Below are 24,864 nucleotides of genomic sequence, written 5' to 3' on the forward strand. Positions count from 1 at the left end.
AGTCGTTTGCGACTCATAGCGACCCTATGTACAACAGCCCTAAACCGTGCTCTATCCTGTGCCAATCTCATTGCCTCTGACAAACCCATCCTGAGTAGAGGCTGTAAATTGCACAGGAGGCAATTGCTCATCCTTCTCCCTCAGAGTACCCAGTGGACTCAAACTGAGTGTCTCTAGGATGGCAGCACAATTCCTTACTGCTAAACCACCAGACAGGCCACTTTAAATACCAGTCTGGAGAACAAAATAAGAAAAGTGAACCTAGTAAATAGAATGTTCAAACTCTATCTGACTCCAATATCTCTGCTCCTAATACTTCCCTTCATCTAGTCTCTGCTAAGTCACATACTGAGAAAACAGGTATCACTTGCAGCCCTTCCATTTCTGATTTGTCACTACATTACAGTATAAAACTCTTCTTACCTGTACTATCAATTTTTGTCAACTTCATTGAAGATGTGAGCAATATTATCAACTCTGAGTCTATTTTTTTTGTCATGAACAGAATTCTAAGTCCAGAGAAAATAAGATATAAAAGAGATCGCGCTTTGTGTCTTTATGTATTACCAAGTTTTGCTTTTAAAAAAAGCACCACCAACTTACAGTGCCAAATTCCAATTCATCTTTATCTATGCAGATAAAATACTTGATTCAGTTTTTGCCTTGAGTGGTGTTTTTTTGTTGTTGTTGGAAATGCTCATAAGTAAGTCATATGCTGCCACGAATGAAAAAAATGCACAGGTTATTCCAAATTCACTTAGCCAGTTCTACCAAGTGTAATCCTTCTCACATCTTCAGAACAGATACCATGAATTCAAAGGGGGTTCCAGATGGCATCCAAAAAGCTTATGTTTTATGCATCACTTATTCTGCCTAAAGAAGAAAAAATAAAGACTTTAAAGCCAAAACCAGATTTGATATGCAGTGAATGGGAGAGTGGAATTTTCCCTGAGTTTGAAATTCAAGATATGGGTTATTTTTTATTAATCTAGAGGTCATTATGATGTGTGAAATATATCTGTCACAAAAGGACAAACATTGCAAAAAGAATCACTGTTATAAAAAGCTAAAGAAAGAATTATTCTAATATGGTTACCAAGAACAGATGAGTAGAAAATTAACTAAGGGATAATAAGTACTTATTGAGATGAGTGAAGGGAAAGACAATATAGAACGAATGAATCAGACATTGTGAGTACTGTAATTAACGTGTGAAACAAAATGTGCATGAATAATTGGGAAAACAGTATGTTTTGTAAACTTTCACTCAAATCACAATAAAAGCATTAAAGAAAAAAAAGACCTCAATTGCTTTGTGAAGCATTTGGAAGAATTTTAAAATGCTGTATGCCTACCATATGAATAATATAAAATAAGATTCTGAAAGAGGAACATTTCATGTAACAGACATTTGAAAAATTGGGTTTTATTTTTCTTTAAAATAGCATGTCTTAAGAGAACTTCTTTAAAAAGAGATTGGGCTCTGGACCCAGCATCCCAGAGCTGAGAACCTCCTAGACCCAGGGGAAGAATGATGCCAAGAAACATGGAGATCTGTAAGGAGTGCTAGGCCAAGAGATGGTGGAGGGAAACAAGGTTCGTCTTTCAGAGTTAAGAGAGAGAAAGAAATAGTTTCTTCCTCTACATCTGACATCCTGAATTTGGACTTATAGTCTGTTGAACTATGATAATAAATTCCTGTTAGTTAAAGCAAAATGAATTGATAAGTGAATAAATTAAAGGCAACTGGCAAAGAAAGCCTTCACTGTAAGAAATACAACAGAAAACTGCACTTAAAGAATATTCCCAAAGATAATTGTGGGCACATAACTAATTAATTGTCATATTCACTGTATTTATGGACAGAATTTATAAAGTTTATAGAATCATAGTATCCCCAAACTTTGAACTGTATGTGAAAAACAGATGACCGGAAAGGCTTACTGACTTGGTCAAAGTCTTCAAAAATCTAAAGTTTTTTAAAGGCACTGCTATCTTGTAAGCTACTGACAAATCAGTCCCAACTCATGATTCCCTTATGTATAAAGAAACGAAACACCACTTGGTCCTGTGCCATTTTCACAGTAGCTGAGATGGTCTAGTCCATTACTGTGGCTACTATATCATACCATCTCATTAAAGGGCCCCCTTCATTCTCATTGACCTTCTACTTCACCAAACATGCATCCTATTACAGTGATTAATCTTTCATGTTGATATAAGTGAGTGAAAATCCCACTATCCTCAATACTAAGGAGAATTTTGGCTGATATTTCTCCTAAGATTGATTTGTTTCCTTTCTGGCTATCTATGATGGAGTTAGTAGTCTTGGCCATTCACCTCAATCAGCACCTCACACTTCCTTGTCTGTGAAATGTACTTATTGTCCACGAGCATGCTATCATTTGCAAGAATCACAAACATTTTGTTAATTGTGTAGAGTAAAAGGGAAATGATGTTTTTTCATGAAAGTTCTGGCTTTGGAGGAATTCTGGAAATAATAAAGAATATACATATAGGGCATTAGTCAGTAGAAGCAGCTAGCACTTCTTTTCTGGATGTCTTCTAAGAGTTTGTATCCACGCCTAAGGCACTGATCTTCACCATATAAAGGAATTTGCTTTCCAAGAGTGACCAAAACATGTAACCCCTTTGAAGAACAAGTCCTTTGGCCGTCTCATGTGCTCTGGGAAAGGAAATTAACAATTCCCGTGAACTCAGGAAAGGGAAGAAAACCCCACAGAATCCCAACACAATGCAAAAAAAATTTTTTTAATTACCCAGTGTAATTTTAAAAGAAAAGTACAAATAGAGCAAGAAACAAGAGTAAAATATCAAGGATATTCTTTCTTTTTTAAAAAAGAAAAGATCACTATCACTTCCTTTCTGTAGGATTGAGTATCTTATGTAGCCACTCAGTGTTAAGTAAGGCAGCACTGCAGGTCTGTAGGGTGCACACAGGTTGGCCTGATTTCTAGATACTCAGGAAGTCATTACAAATAGGACATTAAGAACTAATATGGATTACCACATCAGTGTTACATCCCTCTGATCAGACTGAACACACATCAGCACATGGAAACTTTCATTTATAACATATAAGCGTCAGACAGCCTGTAACTGGAAAACTACCATAAAGGAGAAGCATCCTCTTCCAAAGTTGTCTGGACAGGGATAAAGACCCTTCATTGCACTCACGGCTTTGTGCCATGAATGAGGGGCTTTAAGGAGAATTTAAAATGCTGATCTTTCTCCCCCACCCCCGATCAGGTGGGCCCACTTATGAGGACTGAAAGCTTAGCTGTGTGTCCCCCACCTGTATCAGAAAACTTCCTCTCTTGGCTATTTTGTACCTAGAGGCTAAGCACCTAATTAAAGACTTAACATTCATAGCAAAACATTCTACTGAGTCATGTCCTCAAACTCTGCCTGACTTCTTAAAGAGAGGCTGGAGGTTAGCCAGAACTAAATGTTTTCTACACTAACAAACATCAGACTTTAGCAAGGATGTATTTGGGATGAGGTTTGAAGTTGCCTTCGGGCAGAGGGATGAAAAAAACCCAAAAACTCAAAGCAAGCCAGCTGGCTTGTCCAAAGGCCTTGCTCTTCACACATTCATTCTTTCCCCTTTCCACTTCTATTTTCTCCTTTCCTCTATCCTACTACTACTCCTAGAGAAAGAACTTTTTAGAGGAAGAAAGAAGAATATGCATGATTTCTTCCTGTGTAACATGAGAGTATCATTAGATGTTCTTCCTATGTCTTAAGATGCTATAGAGATGGTATGAGATTAACTGCAAGACTCAAACTAATTCATAATCTAAACATCTCTACACTACTGAAGTGAAAGTAGCTCTTTTGAGAAATAGAGTTTACCAGTCCAAGTCAATCATGTCTCAGAAAATGGAAGAAAGAAAAGTACAATGAACAAAACAAATCATTCACAGTGTACTTTCTCAAATCATAATCTCACAGAAATTCTTAATTCTATTTTATTTATCAACCTTTTATATGAGTGCATATGCTAATTTACGGATAACATTGAGAAGAACACGAGTCCTACTGTTCTCATACAAAGCCGTTACCTAGACCAAGAAGCGGTTGTCTGAACAGAACAAAGGAATACTGCATGGTTTAAAATCAGAAGAGGTATGCATCAGGGTTGTATTCTTTCTCCATACCTATTCAATCTGTATGCTGAGGAAATAATTCCAGAAGCTGGACCATATGAAGAAGATTATGGTATCAGGATTGGAAAAAGGCCCATCAACAATCTACATTTTGCAGATAACACACTTTTCTTGCAGAAAATGAAGAAGACTTGAAACACTTACTGAAGAGATCAAAGACTACAGCCTCCAATATGGATTACATTTCATCACCAACAAGACAAAAATTTCACCATTGGATCATGATAGATGGGGGAAAGAGTGAAATTGTAAACATTTCCTTTTACTTGGATACAAAATACCCATGCAAACAGCAGTCAGGAAATCAAGACATCAGAAAGACATAGGGAAATCTGCTGTCAAGGGCCTTTCCAAAGTACTGAAGAGTTACTGTGTCCGTTTAAAAATTATGGTGAGCCTGATCCAAGCAATTTTTTTTTGCATTCGCTTCCCATGTGTGTGAAAGTTGGATAATGAATAAATACAGCAGAAGAAGAGTCAATGCCTTTGAATTGTGGTGTTGGAGATGATCACCGAGTATCACATGAACTGCCAAAGGAATAAACAAGCTGACTATTGAAGAAATTCAACCAGTGTGCTTCTTAGAGGCAAGCATGGTCATCTCACTTCAAGCATGTTGTCAACAGGCTCTCATGCTGGAAAAAGATCTCATGCTGGGAAATGTGGAGAGCCTGAGAAAGAGGAAGGTCCTCAACAAGACGGATTGGCATAGTGATTATAACTATGGACTATTATAACTGCAGTATGACGATGGCACAGAATAGAGCAGGGTTCAGATTTGTTTTTCATAGGGTCACTATGAGATATAGTCAACTCAATGACACAATAGCAACATATATACATATGATGTAATATAATGTGATTTGTATGTAGGTTAAGTATGTTAAAAAGGAATACGCAGATATATTTACAGATATCTTTCCAGGTTTTCTATTCTGTGCAATTGCTTATTTCAAGTAAATTAAAATCTTATTTTTAATTGCTTTATTTATCTTTTGCTCCATTGCAGCAAAAGGCAAAATGATATGTAGGCATAGAAAAATCTGCATGCCTCCCAAAATGACTGGAGAATCTTTTGTTGCAAATAGTCAAAGACACAAAAGGCAAATGGGGGGGGGGGGGAAATGAAGATTTAGAGCTTTTATCCTGTTAGTAACGGTGACAATGCAAAACTTGATTTCAGAATGAGAGGCATCAATGGTCTGGCTTAGCTCGCATTGTGTTGTTTATGCTTCTTGCAGAAAACTGTGCTAATTAATTTTCTAGTACATGATTAGACAAATCCTATTTCAGAAAATGAATTTTCATCTGTAAAGCTTAAGGAAGTATTATTTGAATTCTAAAACACAAAAGCAATTTTTTATTGGTGTCTCTAGGTTAACTTGAAGGATTTCTTTCTTTTTTTTCTGTTTATCAGCCTCTAAAATGGATGCTACAGATTATTACTCTTCTCAAAGATTCAATTATTCTCACATAGTCCCAATGTTATTAAAAAATAAAGCCACTGTAATAATTTTTTAAAATAATATCAGGTGGTTATAAGCCTTAACAATGTCCTTCTTTCATTCATTTATTCATATCTATGCATTTATAAAACCTGTGCACTCTGGTGGTCTAGTAGGTAAGGAGTTGCACTGCCAGCCCAAAGCCAAGTGGCTTGAATCTACGAGTTGCTCCAGAATGGATGAATAATCTCTTCGTGTGCAATTTATAGCCTCTGAAAACCTGGAGGGTCAGCTATGAATTGGTTCCTACTTTACAGTAATTAACAAGAACAACGTATATAAAACAAAAAAACACTGTCATTGAGTCAATTCTTATTCATAGCAACCCTATGGGACAGAGAAGAACTTTGCCGTGGGGGTTTTTAAGACTAAAATTTTACAGAAGTATGCTGCTACAGCTCGAGTGGGCATAGATTCAAACCACCAACCTTTTGGTTTAGCAGATGAGTATTTTATCCATTGTACCACCAGGGTTTCAGGGCTGGCTATCTGTATAATTTTATTCTTTCTAAAACAAAATGACCTTAGAATGTAGTTCTTATGCATGATTAGCAAAGATCACAGGATTTCTTTCCATTCTGTGAGGAATGAGCTTACCTAGTTCATCACAACATTTATGTAAGCATCAAATATACAGCTTTTAAATGATTTGCCAAAAGACATGCTAGTAAAATGTGATTTGAAAATCCAAGCGCTAAGGAATAACTATCACGTACCGTGCATTTTACAAGTTTAGTCCTACTCTGCATAGGGTCGCTATGAGTCGCAGGCAATTTGATGGCACATAACAACCACAACAGTTCTACTCTGTAATTCATGGGTCACTGTGAGTCTGGATTGAATCAGCAGCAACAACAGATTTGGAAGTGTTCTTTTTAAAAAAAAAAAATAAGGTGATAATTTTTTTAGATACACTCAGAACTGATAACAAGGATATCATAGTTCATTGCCGTAGGAGCTGACTTATCGTTTCTGAGGCTGAAATCATGTTGGGGAGACTGTTCATCTTTCTCTGGAGGAGCTGCTGATGGATTTGAACTAGCACAGAAGTTTAGTCTTTGGGTTAGTAGAGCAACTCCATAAGGAGTATTCCACCGGAGCTTCTTGATACAGTAATATGGAACTCTTTAAAATGCACAGAAACATCACCCAATTCCAAATTCAAAGGTAGAAGAGGTTTACTTGCAGTCACTTTGAACATGCTTTGGACTTCTAACAAACTTTAAGATTTGTAGAAGACTCAAGGTTGGTGGTTCAAACCCACCTTCAGAGAAAAGATGAGATATTCTGTTCCCAAAAGATTTACAGCCTCAAACACCTTGTGAGGCCAGTCTACTTTCAGCTATAGGGTTCCTTAGAGTAGGACCCAATTAATTAATTGTGGGTTATACCAAGTAGGGCTAGTGGTAAAATTTGTGACATGGTTTCTTGCTTAATTTTAATGTTTCCTCTCAGCGTTCTATATGAATGTGCATATTTCTATATCTGAACTCTCTTACCTCGTTAAGATTTACAGCCTCAGAAACCTAATGGAGGGTCCCTATTAATTCGGGTTTGACTTGATAGCAGTGTATTTGTTATCAAAAGGCAGACACTCATGATGATTAATGTGATTCCATTGAAGTTCACTAAGTCTGTGAATTCTTAGTATATGAATGACTTATCAATTCAAGGGGAAAAATAAACTTTAATTTACATAAGTTTGAGTCATGAAGTGTTTATTTTCTTCTTGCATTTAGCATACAAATCTTACATTTTCTATTTGATGTTTCCATTTACGATTTCCTGCTTTTTCTGATAATTTAATAGAATTTAATGCCACTTTCTTCAATGCAAATATCCGTGTCCTAATCTGACTTCTTAAATTCAAATGAAATTAAAGTAAGGCAGATTTTTAAGATAAAGACAAAATGTTACAACAAAGTCAACAAGGAAATTAGCATCCTTCTCATTCGTGGTTGAACAATATGCTTGAGATTCTAGACATTAATCCCACAAATTCAGTGACTTTTGATTAATTATGAACACAAAATATTTTTCTGTTGTTAAGTGCCACATATGGAGACTGTCATGGAAGCCTCCAATGACAGTTGTCTCATAACTCTGGACCTTGTTGACAAAGGGAGAGAAAGGCTATTGTTGTAAGAACAGTACACAGTCAAATGAGCAAAGTCTAAATTTTTTTCACCTGGGAATTATGTGATTTAAGTCCCTGGGTGGTACAAAGAGTTAATTACTCAACTACCAATTGAAACGCTAGAAGTTCAAGAATATCCACCCAGAGATGTCTCAGAAGAAAGACTGAGTAATCTGATTCTGAAAAGTCACCACCATTAAAACACTGGTGAGCACAGTTCTACTCTTCTATACATTGAGTTTCCAGAAGTCAGGATTAATATAAAGGTAACTGGCAGCTGGTTGTCTGTTAAAAAAGCAGGGCAGCTGGCATAGAGGTGGTAGTGACTTGTAACTTCATAAGGGAAAAGAATCCCCAAAAGCAACAAAAAGTTGATTCTTATGAGGTTAGACATTGCTTGCGCTCCTACACCTTCTATCAGTGTTAACGCCAACTGTCCATCAAACGGCTCTCAGTGTGCTTCATTAACTTATTGTAATGGCCACACAGAACTCATAGACAGTCCTCACCATTATAGGGTTTGTTAGGGAAATAACAAATTACGATTCATATTGGAAACATGTAGGATGCACTTTTTAAATAAGAAATGTTTCTCAGGCATGCTTACAGGCAGGCCTTCTTTGACTTTCACCTTTGTGGCTGTGGGTCCGGCTTTGGTCCGGTGTTACAAAATTCTTTTCATCCTGACAATTATGTAGTTTCACACACAAACACGCGCGCGCGCGCACACACACACACACACACACATACACACATCCCGGTGATCCTGGTGAAGGTGTTTGGCTCTGGTTCTTTTGGGGTGGCTGTTCAAGTTCAGCTCTGTTTCATGCTGATTTCAGATTCTTCATCACTTCTGCTGCTGCTGCAGCTATGATCTACGTCTCCATCTAGTGCAGGAATCTCTGGCCCATCAAGACATGATGCAGTCTCTGCTTCTTTCTGTTTGTAGTAATATTACCATTTTCTGCCTCAGAATCTGCTCTATTTACGCCTGACAGTTGACAAAGCTATTAATAGTCTACACATCTTATTTGCATGTGTCAACCCAAAAGATTGTTTTTACTTTTTTTATTTTAATTTTACTATTGCAAGATATACTGATAATCTAGCAATTAGTCCCTTTGTTAAGGATCAAATACCTCACATTTATATAGCCTTATTCTATTAAGCCCTGCTTGTATGATCTATCCTGTCCTTAGAAAAAGGATGGGGAATCTCCTCCAGTGACATTTACTGCCTCTGAAAACCTTCTGGAGAGTCAGCTAGTTCTGATGCAACCACACACAACAACAACACTGACGTCCTGTCAGATGGTGAAAGTCAGAGGAAGTGGCTAGAAAGGCCATACTTAATAACCCCCTGAAGTGGTTCAGTCCCAACCAATCTAGCTCTCATGTCAGGTTATTTTTTGTACCTGGTAATATTGGGAGTGTTCACAAAAAATTCAGAATTCAGCATTCAGAATAAAGCCTCAAAATATAATCTTGAAATGCTAAAATGTAAACGGAATGAAGTACTGCTTCATTCCTGTAACCTACAGTGTAGTGTAGTCTCTATCAAGGACTAGAACATTTTTTCTTCCTAAGAGAAAGAGGAAAAAGGTCAAGACTCTGCATGATATAGAGGAACTCTCCTTCAGCTCAGCAGGACTGTAACTGAAATCCAGAGTAAGGTGAGGTCCCAGGTTGGCACAATTTACTTCCCTCATTACAGTTTTGATCACAGGAACTGTTCGATGTCATCCAATTTCCTTTTCTTGTCACGTTTGCTGTGTCAAGAACAAAGAATTGACATTTAAGAGCCTCATATATTTCTGTAATGCTCTAACCTTTTAAAATGTCCCTTTATTTGATATAATGTCTGTTTCAACAGAAAAAGTATGGTGCTTTGGCTGATCAAAATATTAATCTTTCATTATAGCTTAGGAGACCGTAATGCTTGTGTAGAAAGTGGGTAGAATGAATATAGACTAAATCTATTTGTATGCTAAACAAGTTAGCATTACATCATCAGAAGAAATACCTAGAACATTACCTCATGTTAGTGATCTTCTGGGATATTAAAATAGATCTTTAGAAGATTGAGGGTATTTTCTCTTTTTTATAGTTTATATTATTTTTGTTGTTGAGAATATACATCGGCAGAGCACATTCAGCAGTTTCTACGTGGATATTTCAGTGACAGTAATTACATTTTTCAAGTTATACCATTATTCTTACCCTCTCCTTTTTCCTGAGTTTTTTCACCCTCTACCATAAATTCACTGTTCCTTAGATTTCCAGTCTTTGAAGTTGCTGTTGTCAACTTGATGTCATAAAGCTAATTCTAAAAAGAGCACAGTACTCAAGGCAGGCATTCTTACATGTCGAGGTTTCAGTTGCATATTCAACAACCAAAGTTTTCTTAAACTCTAAATTTAAATAAGAGAGTATGCCACATAAGTTTTTAATTAAAACCATCTATTTCATCTTCCAGAAGAAAAAATCTAAGTGGCAGATTTTCTAAAAGTGTTTCTGGATCGGATGACAGTTTTAACTTTAAAAATAGTAATCTGAACTAAAGTTCTTGGGTCCAAAGCAAACTGCTACATAAACCTGCATGCATACACACACACACACACACACACACACACACACACACACACACTATATATATATAGTTGTTGTTATTTGTTGTTATTGTGTATTATTGAGTTGGAACCAGCCCGTAGCTGACCCTCCAGCAGGCTTTCAAAGGCAGTTAATCACACAGGAGGAGATTGCCCATCCTTCTCCACTGGAGGAGACGGTGGACTTGAACCATGTGCTTCGGGATTGCAGCACAGCTTCTAGCCATTAGGCCACCAGTGACACACACACACACACACACACACACACACACACACACATGCAAGTTAAAGTTAACATCAGGATCTTGATTTATTAAACAAAAAGGCACCAAAAGAGAGTCAGAAGATACGTAATATCCTAAACCACATCTAATAAGATCTTCTTTATAGAATAAAGCTCAACATCAAGAAAACAAAGATTCTCACCAATGGGCCAATTGGCAGCGTCATGATAGATGGAGAAGAGATTGAGATTGTCAATAATTTTAACTTATTTGGGTCTACAATTAACATCCAGGAAATCAAAAGACTACTTGGATGAGAGAATCCTGCTATCAGGAAATTTCGAGAGTGCTGAAGTGCAAAGATGTCAGTCTAGACACTAAGGTGCTCCAGATCCAGGTCATGGTCTTCTCAATTACTTAATATGCATCAAAAAGCTAGACAATGAATAAGAATGAGAGAAGAATAATGAATGCCTCTGAGTTGTGGCACTAGAGAAGAACATTGAACATACCACAGACTGCCAAGAGAACAAACAGGTCTGTTCTGGAAAGAATAAAACCAACTTACTCTCTGGATGCTAGGATTTTGAAATTTTATCTCACATGCATTGGTCATGTTGCTAGAAGGGACCAGTCTTTGGAGAAGGACATCATGCTTAGAAGGGTAGAGGGACAGCGCAGGAGAGGAAGAATACAGATGAGATGAATTGACACAGTGACTGGGATAATAGGGATAAAACGTGTCAGATACATTGAGATTGGCTTAGGATAGAGCAGAGTTCAGAGCTATTATACATAGGGTTGCTATGAGTCGCAGGTGACTTAATAGCACATAACAAAAACAAGAGAAGACCGAAATTAGGAGAGTAGAGGTAATAAGTGTGTTAAGTGGTTTATAACTGGAAGCTTAAGCCTCAGATCTCCTACCAGCAAAGTACCCTACCCATTTCTCTCATTGTCTGCTGTCCTTTAACTATGTGTGCCATTTAGGAGCTATTCTTTTAAATTCTAGTACCAACAGTGCTAGGGAAGTAGGGCCTACAGCTATTGCTCCAAATTTACCATGTCTAAAACACATCTGTGATGGCATAGTCCATAAGAACTTGCACTTTTAACTCAAAGGCTGTGCCTCTCTGGTGGTTCCACTCCACTGGCAATTTGTAGAGAAGAGATGGCAATCTCCTCCCATGCAATTTACAGCCTCCTGAAAAACCCTCTGGAGAGTCAAGTATGAATGAGTTCTGACTCTGTGGCAGTACAATGAGATGAGAGAGAAAGACATCTTAGGCCCTGGTGATGAGAAAGACATCCTCAACCCTGGTGGTGTGGTATGGTACTTGTCGGAAAGCCAGTGGTTCAAATCTGGCAGCTGCTCCATGGGAGGAAGATAGGCAGTCTCCTGTAATATTTACAGCTCAAGAAACCCAGCAGAGGGTCATCATGAGTTAGAAACAACTCTGCTGTGGTTTTAAACCACCCCAGAAGAGTCTTGGTGGTGCAGTGGTAAAGCATTCCCCTGCTAACTGAAAGGTAGCCAGTTTGAATCCATGAACTGCTTTGCAGGATGAAGATGTGACAATTAGCTTTCATAAAGAGGTACAGCCTTGGAATTCCTATGGGGCAGTTCTTCTATGTCCTTCAGGTCATCAGGAGTTGGAATGAACTCAACTGAAATGAACTGAGGTTTGAGGAAGACCCTTTATGAGTACCTGGTTGACGCAAATGACTAACAAGTGTTGGTGACTGAAATTCATCCTGAGCCATTCTGAAAAGCAGAGCCACTGAAAACTCTTGGGAGAGCTTTTCTGCTTGGAAACACTCAGCATTGTCGTGAGTGGGGATCTACACAATGGTATCTTGTTTTATTTCGTTTAAAGACACCTCTACCTAACCTGTCCTGCAATTCAGAAGGCACACGGTTCGAGTCCACAAGTAGATCCACAAGAGAAGGATGGACAATCTCCTCCTGTATGATTAACTACCTCTGACCCACAAGCGGGTCAGCTATGGGTCAGTTCTGACTCAATGGCACACAACAACCACCACCTAGAAATAACATATTCTCCCCCAAAAGGATAAAAATGTTTTTGTCGCTGTTTTTATAAACTGATAAAGTTTAAACCATGCTTATCTTGTCAATAGAATCTCCCAGAAGTTGATTCAAATCATGATGCTGTAGTAACAAAAACAAGTAGCTACATTCCATTTATCTTCTGACCTACTTTCTCAAATTCAGAAATCATTTCAAAGAAGAAATTTAAGTTGAATCCAAGTTGAAGATTTAGAACCTTGCACATGAGTCTCTACTAGACTCATATGACTGTGGTAAAAACAAGAGAAAGAAAAAGAGGGAAAGGACTGTTCTAACTGACCCTGAGGACTCCTGAAGTGTATCATTCCAGAACACAAGGCCATGAATAGACATCAGTTCTAGGAATGGTTCTTACCATTAAAATAAATTTTTAAAAAAACTAAAACAACACAACACTCAAAAATATCAAGTCCATCAGAGAAAAAAATAGGAGCTGGTGGCTTAGTGGTAAGGAAATGCGCTTCCAACCCAAAGGTACATGGTTTGAATCCATCAACTGCTCTATGAGAAAAAGATAGGCAGTCTCTTCCTGTGTAATTTATTGCTCCTGAAAATCCACTGGAGGATCAGCTATGGGGCATTCTGACCTGACTGTACAACGATAACAGTGTATGCATTAATAAATAATCAACAAAATATAGTAATACAACAAAAATGTATAAACAGGAGATGATAAGCTAGATGAATTAGATCTTATAAAAAATAAATCCTTATGTACATCCAACACATTTATCAAAAAGAGAAATTACAAACTGAGAAAAAATACTTGGCAATGGCATATATGACAAGGGGCTTACGTCTAAAACTTAAACACTCCAACAAGAAAAAGGCAAACAACCCACAATAAAATGAGCAGAAAAAATAAAAAATGTTTCACCAAAGAAGACATTTAGATGGCAAAAAATCACATGAAGACATAAAAAAGGTCACTAGCTATTTTATTGATGTGGTAAGTGGTAGGGTCTGCTTTCGAGTCGAACACAACTTGTCTCAAGCCTATGAACAACTGCTGTGAACATCGTCCTATCCTGCGCCATTCTCGTTATCTCTAACCCACTCAAGCCCATGGCTTCAGTCTCCATATCAGCTCACCTAGTTGAAGGGCTTTCTCTCTTTCACCATCCCTCTACCTTCCCAAGCATGATGTCCTTCTGCAAGGAATAACTTCTCCTAGCAGCATGTCTAAAGACAAAGCTTCATCATCTTTGCCTCCAAGGAGCAGTCTGGCTGCACCTTCTCCAAAACATACCTGTTTTTGGCACTCCGCGCACTCTTCTCCAACACCACAGCTCAAGGCATCCATTTTCAGTTATCCTTAGTCATTGTCTAGCTCTCAGATGCATAGCTAGTGACTGAAAAGGTCATGGCCTGCGATTAGAAAGATGCAAATCAACAATGTGCTATCATCTCACTATAGTGATAAGAGCAGGGTTCAGTAAATAGTGACAGTGTGGTGATATTGGAACTCTCATACACTGTTATTATCATATACTATGGAGTCATAAGTGACTCCTAGCTGACCCTCCAGCAGGTATTTTAGAGACAGTAATTCTCACAGTAGGAGATTACCCATCTTTCTCATAGGAAGAGAGGCTGGTAGATTCAGACCATATGCCACCAGAGCTTCCTCATACACTGCTGTGGGAATATATAATGGTGCAACTACTGCAGAAAGCAGCTTAGTGTCTTTTAAAAATGGAAAATGAAAATACCATTTGATCTACCATCTGATCTATCTTCCTAAGAAAGAAGAGCTCCAACATTGTCCCTGATTGTTGCAGCATTATTCACAATATCAAAGACATGGAAACAATCCAAGTGCCCACCAACAAACAAATGCATAGAAAAACTATGATACATTCACAAAGTGCAGTACTATGAATGTTGGAAAACAGTGAAGAATTCATGAAACACTGTATAGAATATAGAGGATCTGAACCTAAGTGAAATATATCAGTCACTGGAGGACAAATGGAGCTCCAGTGGTAAGGAACTGGCCTGCCAGCCCAAAGGTATGCTGTTCAAATCCAACAGCTTCTCTTTGAGAGAAAGATGGACTCTCTCCTCTGATGAAATTTACAACCTCTGAAAACCCACTGAAGGGTCAGCTGTGATATGACTCAAAGGTACACAGCACACCAATAGCAAAGGACAAATTTTAAGATCAGTATTACAAAAAAACTAAGGAAATGGTTACTAGGGAGGGGAAAGGTGAAGGTAAGTAAAAAAATTAATTACTAGACAATGAACACTTATTAGAAGAGCTCTCGTGACCTAGTAGGGTAAAGAGTTGTGCTGAAGGCAGGCAGTTCAAATTCATCAGTTTCTTCCTCTGAGAAAGATGGGCACTCTCCTCCTGTGTGATTTACAGCATCTGAAAGCCAACCACAGGGTCACCTATGAGTCATTTCCAACTCAACAGCACATAACAATGACAACAAACATTAAGATGGGTGAAGGGAAAACAATATGGAATGAATGGGTGATTAGACTTTGTGGGTATGGTAATTAATGGAGCAAACTGTGAATGAAGGATGGAAAAAGACTCCCAAAATGGTTTGTAAAGTTTCACACAAATCACAATTTTAAAAAATGTAAAAAAAGAATGCATCTGATGCATCCTTAAATAGGCCTCTAGTCCTCCTGAAGATATTATCTTTTCTCCCATATATTAATGATATATTAATGATAATTCTGTAGCTTTACTTTCACTTGGTAAAAGGACATTTACTACATATTACAACTTCTTTCCTCTACATATTTGCCATAAGTTAAAAGTAAAATTTTGCCCAGATTAAATAAAGAGAAAAAATGTTTGTGATGCTATTGATTTAAAATTAACAAAATGATAAGTCTAAGAACACACACTGCTAGTTGTTCCCACACAAGCCAAGCGAACTGAAAAATTGGAACTGTTAAGCCACTTGTTTTCAAATATTTTCACTTTTCAAGGAATAATCAGGTATATTGTCATAAAAATATACTCTATTGTTAAAATACAATAGTTATAAAATTAAGATACATTTGAAAAATGTGAGAAAAAGTATTAGGGTACAGTGATATATAAGAATGGGAGAAATAACCACAACAAGATAAAGGTAAACAATCCAATCAAGAAATGGACACAGGATATGAACAGACACTTCGCCATAGAAGACATTCAGATGGCCAACAAGCACATGAAGAAATGTTCAAAATCCCTAGCTCTAAGAGAAATGCAAATATGAAATAACTATGAGATAGCATCTCACCCCAGTAAGAATAGCAAAATTTAACAGAACAGCAAGCAATAAATGCTGGTGAGGTTGTGGAGAAACTGGAACCCTTTTTCATTGCTGGTGGGAGTGAAAAATGGTGCGATCACTGTGGAAGGCTGGCTGTATGGTGCTTTCTCAAAAAGCTGCAAATAGAAATACCATTTGACCCAGCAATTCCACTACTGGGAGTATACCCCAAAGAGACCATAATTTATATCCAAGCAGATATATGTACAACCATGTTTATCACAGGTTTGTTCACGATAGCAAGGAGTTGGAAACAACCTAAGTGCCCATCAACAAATGAATAGACAGAGAAGCTGTAGTATATTCACACAATGGAATACTGTGCTGCCTTGAAAAACAAGGATCTCATGCAATATTATTAAAAATGGGTGACCCTGGAGGACATTATGGAGTGAAAGATCTCAGTCACAAAGGGGTAAATATTGCATAGTGCCACTGTTGTAAAATAGGACTGACATCGGGGTTGGGGGGAGACTGAGAAAGATGGGATAAATAATGTATACTGCATTGAAACAGATGAGGGAAAAAACTGTTTAAAAGGGATATGTGATTAGTTATTATTGTCATGACAGGAGTCCAGAACAAAGGCTGAATAGTGGAGTGGATGGGGGGAATTGTAAAACAATGGGGGAATTTTACTTTTCAAAGAGAAGAGTGTAGGGGGGGGGGAGGCAGGGAGAAAAGTGCAACAATGAATGAATGGAAATCCAAAGTCTCTGTAAAATTTCATTGTTGTTGTTGTTTGATGCCATCTAGTCGTAGATGACTCATAGCTACCCTATGAATGAACAGCCTGAGCACTGTTCGTACATAGAGTTTCCGAAGGCAAGCCATTTCGGAAGTGGATGCCGCTCCTGCTTCCAGGCTTGATTTAGTCAGGAAGCTCCAGCCAACACTGTCCACCATGGGTACCCATTACCACGATTGGCACACCACTGTCACAGGCTTCAGCATCACAGCAACCAGGAGTTACCTCTGTACAGCAACGCACAGACCAGTGCTATACCATCTAGAAGAATGTTTGACAGGAAGACAATTTTTTTTAAATATTATTAAATTTTATTGGTTTTAATGAACATTTACAGGGATTTGGGGTTTTCATTCCTTCATTGCTGCACCATTCTCTCGACCCTCCTCCCCAGTTTGTTCTTCTTCCCCCGCCCTCCAAATGTCTGTTTTAATTGTCCAATTGTCACAGTACTTGTCAAAGCCAGTTCTGATTAATCTTCTTTGTCTGTGTGTCCTTTGCCATTCCCTATCACTCCTCCCTGAGAGAGACTTCACCCTGATTCATAAGGAAAAGGGGATGGCGTATTCTCTTAGCTACTTCCTGCTGAAAAGGAACGCTGTGGGTTTCAGGGTGAAGATCTTCTCTCACTACTCTACCCCTTTGGCAGTAGGAAACACATAGACTATTATGGAGATTGATTTTGGAATTTAGATGCACTGTTATTAATTGTGCTTAGCTGTACATGTTCATATCCTTGAAGATGTATCATGGGGGTGTTGCAACCTAGAAGACACAAACTTAACTAACAAGTTGAAAGTACATGAGTCAAAAATTATGGAAAAGTAAAAGAAAATATTCTTTCATTGTTTTACAAACCCTCCCCCAGGACCCCTCCACCATGTAGCCATCGCTCTAGTCTCCTGTCATGACAGAAATACCTAGTCACATATCTCTTTTAAACAGTTTTCTCCCTCCTCTGTTTCAGTGCAGTATACATTATTGAACCCATCTTACTCAGTCTCTCCCCAACCCCGAGGTTAGTCCCATTCTACAACAGTGGCATCATGCAATATTTGTCCTTTTGTGACTGGGATATTTCACTCAGCATAATGTTCTCCAGAGTCAACCATTTTGAATAATATTGCATGAGTTCCTTTCAACCTGGCCGAGAGCCACAGATGAAAATCACCCACCTTTGGCTTGGTAGCATAGCTTTCTTTCTACTAGGCCAATGTAGCTCTCTCTTGGTCGTCGTCATTGCTATTGTTGTTTGATGCCATCGAGTAGTAGACGACTCATAGTGACCGTATGAAGGAACAGCCTGAGCACTATTCGTACATAGAGTTTCCGGAGGCAAGCCATTTCAGAAGTGGTTGCCGCTCCTGCTTCCAGGCTTGATGTAGTCAGGAAGCTCCAGCCAACACTGTCCACCATGGGTGCCCATTACCACGATTGGCACATCACTGTCACAGGCTTCAGCATCATAAAAATCGCTATATTTTTTTTACCAGGTAAACAAAACCTATCTACTGTTTCATCACGTTAAGAAAGCAGAGAACAAGAACCACATGATCCTATCAACTGGTGAAGAAAAGGCCTTTAACAAAATTTCACACACTTTCCTGATTAAAACACTTAACAAAATGGGAATAGAACCAAGAGCCAACATCATTCTCAATGGAGAGATCAAAGACATTCCTGTGATAACAGGAACCAGGCAAGCATGTCCATTATCACCTCTCCTATTCAATATTGTATTGAAAGTCTTAGAGCAATAAGATAAGACAAGAAAATAAAACTCCAAGTGCTATACACACATGAACAAATCCTTCTCACAGGAAAAAAAGATTCAGATAAGTTCCTGCCAACATGTTCTTTCTGAAAAGTCTACATAGCTGAATCAAAAACATTTTTCTCCTAAAATACCTGTTATGTGCTGTTGAGTTGTCTGCAACTCATAGCGATCCTATGTACAACATATCAGAAACCTGCCCAACCTGAGCCAGTCTCACTGATTCCCACACCCCTATTACCTCATTCACTGTGTCAATCCATCTCATCCAGGGTCTTCCTCTCCTGCACTGTCCCTCCATCCTTTGGAGCATAGTGTCCTCCAAGGACTGGTCCCTTCTGGCCTTGTGCCCAGTGAATGAGATGGAGCTTCAGAATCCTTGCCTCTAGAAAGCAAGTTGATTTCTCCCTCTACAGAACGGACTGGTTTGTTCTCTTGGTGGTCCATAGTGTGTTAAATACTCTTCTCCAGCACCACAACTCAAAGACATCAATTCTTCTTCTATCATCCTTAGTCTTTGTTCAGCTCTCTAATACATAGCAAGTAATTATGAAGACCATGGCTCACCTTAGTCTCTAGACTGACATCGTTGCTTCTCAGTACTCTGGAGAGAGAGTTCGCTGACAGCAGTTTTTCCCGATATAATTAATCTTTAGATTTCCTGACTACTGGTTGTAGAACCAAGCAAGCTGAAATTGTTAATCTCAGCCTTTTCTCCATCTATCATGGTGCTGCAAATTGGCCCAGTGGCGAGAATCTTTGTCTTCTTGTTGGTGAGCTTCAATCTCTATAGAAGTCTACACTCAATGACTTTTTGCAGCAAGCATTTCAAGTCCTTTTCAGTTTCAGCAAGATTAGTTGTGTCATCTGTGTATCACAGGTTGTGATGAGTGATGTGATGCCACTTTCCTCCTCATAAAGCCCAGCCTCCCAAATGATCTGTTCCTCATATAGATTGAAAAGTTATGGAGATAGGACGCATCTCTGATTCACTCCTTTCCTGATTTTGACAGTGTTTCCTTGCTCTGTTCTGAGGACTGCCTCCTGGTCCGAGTATAGGTTTCACATGAGCACAATCAAGCGTTCTGAGTTTCCCAATCACCTCAAAGTTAGCCATTATTTGTTGTAATCCACATAGTCAAATGCCTTTGCATAGTCAAGGAAACACAGATAGATTTTCCTCTGGTACCCTGCTTTCAGCCAAGATCCATCTAACAGTGGCTATAATGTCTCTAGTGCCTCAACCTCTTCTACATACAGCTTGTATTTCTGGTAGTTCTCCGTCAATGTACTGTTCCAGTTGTTTCTGGATAATCTTCAGCAGGATTTTCCTTGTGTGTGATAGTGCTTTATAGTTTCCACACTCTATTGGGTCACTATTTTTCAGAATGGGAATAAATATGGATCTCTTCCAGTCAGTTGGCCAGGTAGTTGTCCTCAAGATTTCTTATCATAACCTGGTGAGCACATCCAAGGCATCCATCATCTATTTGCTGAAATATGTCAAATGGATTTACATCAATTCCTGGCATTTATGTTTGCCAATTCCTTCAGAACAGCCTTAACTTCCTCTTTCATTATAATTGTCTCTTGATCATACGTTGTGTCTTCAGATTCTTCTATGTCAGCCAATTCTTTTTGGTACAGTGATTCTGTATACTTCTCCCATCTTCTTTTAATGCTTCCTGGATCATTCAATATTCTCTGCCCATAGTATAATTAAGTATTGCAACTCGAGGCTTGATTTTGTTCTTTAGTTCCTTCAGCTTAAGAAATACCAAGCAAGTTCAGTACTTTTGATTTTCTGACTCCAGCTCTTTGCACATTTCATTATAATACTTTGTTTTGTCTTCCCGAGCTGCCCTTTGAAATCTTCTGTTCAGCCCATTAACCTCTTGATTTCTTCTCTTTACTTTGGCTTCTTGGGACTCGAGTGCATATTTAAAGTTTCTTCTGATATCCATCTCTGTCTTTTATTCCTTTCCTGGCTTTGTAATAACCTGTTGTATTCTTTACGGGTTATATTCTTGATAGATTCCAACAGCTCATCTGATCTTTTGTTCACTAGTGTTCAAGGCCTCAAACCTGTTTCTGAAATTGTTTTTAAACTTTGATGGGATAGACTCAAAGTCAAATTTTGGTTCCTGTGAATTTGATTTAACCTTTTATAGCTTTAATTTTAATTTGCATGAGTAGTTGATGGTCTGTTCCATGATCAGTACCTGTCCTAACTTTCGCTACTGATACTGAGCTTCTGCAACGATATTTTTCCCACAGATTTAATCAGTCTGATTTCTGTGCAGACCGTCAAGTGAGGTTCATGTGTTATAGTCACCATTTATATTTCTTATTAAAGATATTTGCAAGAGTAAATCATTGATTGCACAAAATTCTATCATTCTATCCCCAACTTCATTTCTGTCACCAAATCTATGTTTTCTGACTACTGATCCTTCTTCCCTGTCCCCAACTTTTGCATTCCAATTACCCAGTAGTATTAATGCATCTTGGTTGCATGTTCTATTGATTTCTACCAAAATTATCTAATTGCCTATTTAGTTGTGATATAAATGTGCAAGAATATTTTCCATTTTAAGAATATATATACTCAGAGTTCCTAAAATTTCTAACCATCCGTATACCAATATTTATTTTACTATATATAAAATCCGTATATTAAAAAAGTATATTTCTATAAATTTAACCATAACCATTTAGTATTTCACATGTAAGAATTAATGAATTTCCAAGAAAATTGAAGCATAAAAAGCCTCACACATTATATTTTATAAGTCCGTACTCTAGAAGAGGTCATGGCCCTAGGGATATCACAGCCAGTGTTATTACAGGAATGTCTATCCGTGTTTCATTAACTATGCAAAGGCATTTGACTGTGCGAATCACAGAAAATTATAGCTAACTTTGAGAAAAACAGTAAACCCAGAATACTTAATTGTGTTCATTACAGCAGGAAACAGTAGTCAGAACAGAGCAGGGAAGTGCTGCACAGTTCATGACCTTGCTTGCTGAAATGGAAAGGACATGAAGGTCAAGGACTGTAGTCTTCAATATAGATTGAAGTTTAACATAAAAAAAACCAAAAAACCAAAACCACCCAACCAAAAGATTCTCACCACTGGGCCAAATGGCAACTTCATCATGGATGGAGAAGAGATGGATTATTGATAACTTCACCTTGCTTTGGTTCCACAATCAACACTCCTGGCACCAGAAGTCAGGAAATCAAAAGATGAATTACACTGGGGAAAGTCTGCTGGAAGTCTCTCTAGAGTACAAAAGAGCAACATTGTCAGTCTGAAGTCTAAGATGCACCTGGCTCAGGCTATGGTCTTCACAATTATTTGCTATTCTCTAGGGAACTGCATAAAATCTAAGGGTGATGGAAGAAATATCAATGCCTTTGAGTTGTAATGACTGTCAGAACAAGCAGGTCTGTTTTGGAGAGGGTGAAACCGGGCTCTTTCCTGGAAGCAAAGATTTTGAGGCTCTGTCTCACATACTTTGGTCAGGAGGACCAGTCCTGGGACAAGGAAGGATGTCATGCTTGGAAGAGTGGAGGGACAGTATAGGAGAGAAAGACCCTGGATGAGATGGATTGACTCAGTGGTAGAGCAATGGGATTAAATCTGTTGGAGACAATGAGACTGGCTTAAGATAGGGCAGATTTGAGAGCTGATGTGCATAGGGTCATTATGAGACACAGGCAACTCAATGGCACATAACAACAACAATCAATATGTACCATTTTCTTGTTCAAAACAGTATGTAGACAGTAAAGGTGTGGATAAAATGCCTGAGAAAACTGTTAAGGAACTGAGCAGCAGTAAGAGTCACATAGACCTGCATTCAAATTAAACTACATACTTAGTGATTCAATGAACTTTCAAGAAGTTATTCAATTTCTCTGAATCTTGTTCCCTCATAGATCAAGAAGAACTAGTTATACTACTTGTCTGATGGTATTGAGATAATGAAGTAAGAAAATTCATGTGGATAGTTTTGCACTTTGGGCATTGTCTGTTGTCTAAAATAGTAGCTATTAATACTGTATAAAAAGAGCCTTGGTAACATAGTACATTACTTATTGAACTTACTTACTGCAATCTGAAAGGACAAGGCATTCTGGTGTCCTAGTGGTAAGGAGCTGCACTGCCTGCTTACTAGAGAACTATACTAACAAACGTTAATGGTTAATAACAAATGTAACTAATGGTGAAAAAGATCATAGACATTTCCTACCACCACCAATATCCTTAGAAACTTGGATACATCTCTGCTTGATTCTGAGGTGAAATGACTAATATGTGCTATTTCCCAAAACCAGTGAGAGGCATGATTCCTCATTCAGATCATGAAATACAAATGGTGAAACCATAACAGCTTGCTTTTCACATGTGTTAGAATTTTTATTGCTTATAATATCCAGATAGCTTCTATTTCTGCACGACAGCGTGCACACATTCTAGCTTCTGGAATCCAACTCAGCTAACTAGACTCATCTTTAGTGAGACTTCTTTTGCTGTGCTTCCCATGACCCTCCAATCTACCAAGATCACACACTCTTCCCTCTGTGTACTTTTTTTTAAGAAAAAAAAATGGTTTTCATTCAATTGTATACATTTTGTTTTGCATGATTAATTTGAATTGGTAAATACAATCAATGGAAATGTCTCTGTGCATTTTTTGTAGACACTATTGCTGTGCTCTCATCTGCCAGCCCTCTCTATTTCTTTCTCCCTTGGCCCCCACATTAAGGAAGTTCCAATGCCATATGGAGTAGCACTATCACCTCAGAGGTCACACCTTTCTGGTGGTTTGAAGCCACCAGCAGCTTTAAGGGAGAAAGATGTGCAATCTCCTCCCATGTGATTGCCCATGTGATTTATAGCCTCAGAATCACCTGTAAGTTGGGTCTGACTTGACAGCAATGAGTTGAGCTGACCCCAGCCTTTGGTCATCATTTCCTAGTGCGTCTTTCATGAAGTCTCTCATATCTTCCACTTCTTGTTCTTTTATATCACCATCTTCCTGTATCAGAACCACATCACCTCCTGAACTTGGTACAGATCTATCAGTAAGGTATCTCCTGGTGAAATGTTCTTTCTGCATAAAACAGACAGGAGAATCTTGCTGAGATAAAGATTTCACGAGGTTGCTCTCCATTTTGGAATGTTCAGATAAATAGGTAATTCCTTATTGCTCAAGAAAAAGGTGGGGGGGGGGGATATCTAACAAGATTGTATTGTATGCTCCGCTGAGGGCTGTAAGGGACAGCATGGTGTCCCTAAGAGATGGAAGCATTGATTAGCTGGGGCCTAAGTTGCTTATTAAATTTTAAAAAGATTTTGAAAGGAAGAGAAAGTTAGAGCAATACTGCTTGAAATACAGTTTGGACAATAGCATCAACTAGATAGGAATCCCTTCTTTGGATGGGAGTATACCTTGCTAGAATGAAATAGCCAGCATTTGCCTGTTACTGTGATTATAAATGTAAAGAGCTGTCTGAGGTTCAAGGAGTTCTGCTGGTGTAGCCCATAGTGAATTGCACTGCTGGTTCGAAAGCCTCAAGTCTCTTATGGTACAGTAGAGAAGGATGGGCAAAGCCCTCCTGTGTGAAAACCTGCTGGAGGGATGACTCGACCAATTCAATGGCAGTGAAATTTTTTCCTAGTATTTTAAACTACATAATAGCTATTTTTTTAAAAGGCATTGAGGTGTGAAAACCTAATTAATACCTAACCATGTAAGAAGCTGAATTTCAGCTCCTCTGTTGACTTTTGTTCTGTCAAGGATGGCTATGTTAGTGTTTGCTTCTATTTTCTGAGGTTGTCATATTTTCCAAATTAATTGCAGGTGTTGAGGAGTCCTTTCGGTGGAAATGTATGTTCCTTTGAAACGTTAAGCTGTTATTATTTGATAAAGTGAAATTCTTTTACTTATTTTTCTTTTATTCACCCACACTAATAACAAGAACATGGGTGGGACTATGTTTCAATTAACATCCAGCTGCTAATTGAAAGGTGAGTGGTTCAAGCCCACCATCCTCGGCAGGATAAAGATGAGACAGCCTCCTTCTTAAGGATGACATTCTTGGGGGGAGGGATTGTATAACAATGAAAGAATTTTTCTTTTACTTTTCAAAGAGAAGAACAAACTGGAGGGGAGAGGTGAGCAGGGACAAAAGTGCAACAATGAATGAATGGAAATCCAAAATCTTTGTAAATTTTCATTAAAATTATTAATAATAATAATAATAATAATAATAATAATAATAATAATAA

General features: G+C 38.2%; 1 protein-coding gene across 2 annotated transcripts in view; it reads left to right on the forward strand.

Annotated features, from left to right (window-relative positions):
• Positions 1 to 24,864, forward strand: part of LOC102854735 (stathmin-2-like) — a 70,893-nt gene that overhangs the window by 15,027 nt on the left and 31,002 nt on the right. The window contains exon 1 of one of the 2 annotated variants that reach the window (XM_006880483.1): positions 23,511 to 23,514. The exons of the other annotated variant lie outside the window; for it this stretch is intronic. Coding sequence (XP_006880545.1) covers positions 23,511 to 23,514 — 4 coding nt within the window. Of the gene's footprint in view, positions 1 to 23,510; positions 23,515 to 24,864 lie in introns of those variants that run through there. 2 annotated transcript variants of the gene reach the window in all.

This window comes from Elephantulus edwardii, unplaced genomic scaffold (assembly GCF_000299155.1).
Source record: "Elephantulus edwardii isolate Elephantulus edwardi_28Jun2011 unplaced genomic scaffold, EleEdw1.0 scaffold00008, whole genome shotgun sequence".
In the NCBI taxonomy this organism is placed as follows: Eukaryota; Metazoa; Chordata; class Mammalia; order Macroscelidea; family Macroscelididae; genus Elephantulus; species Elephantulus edwardii.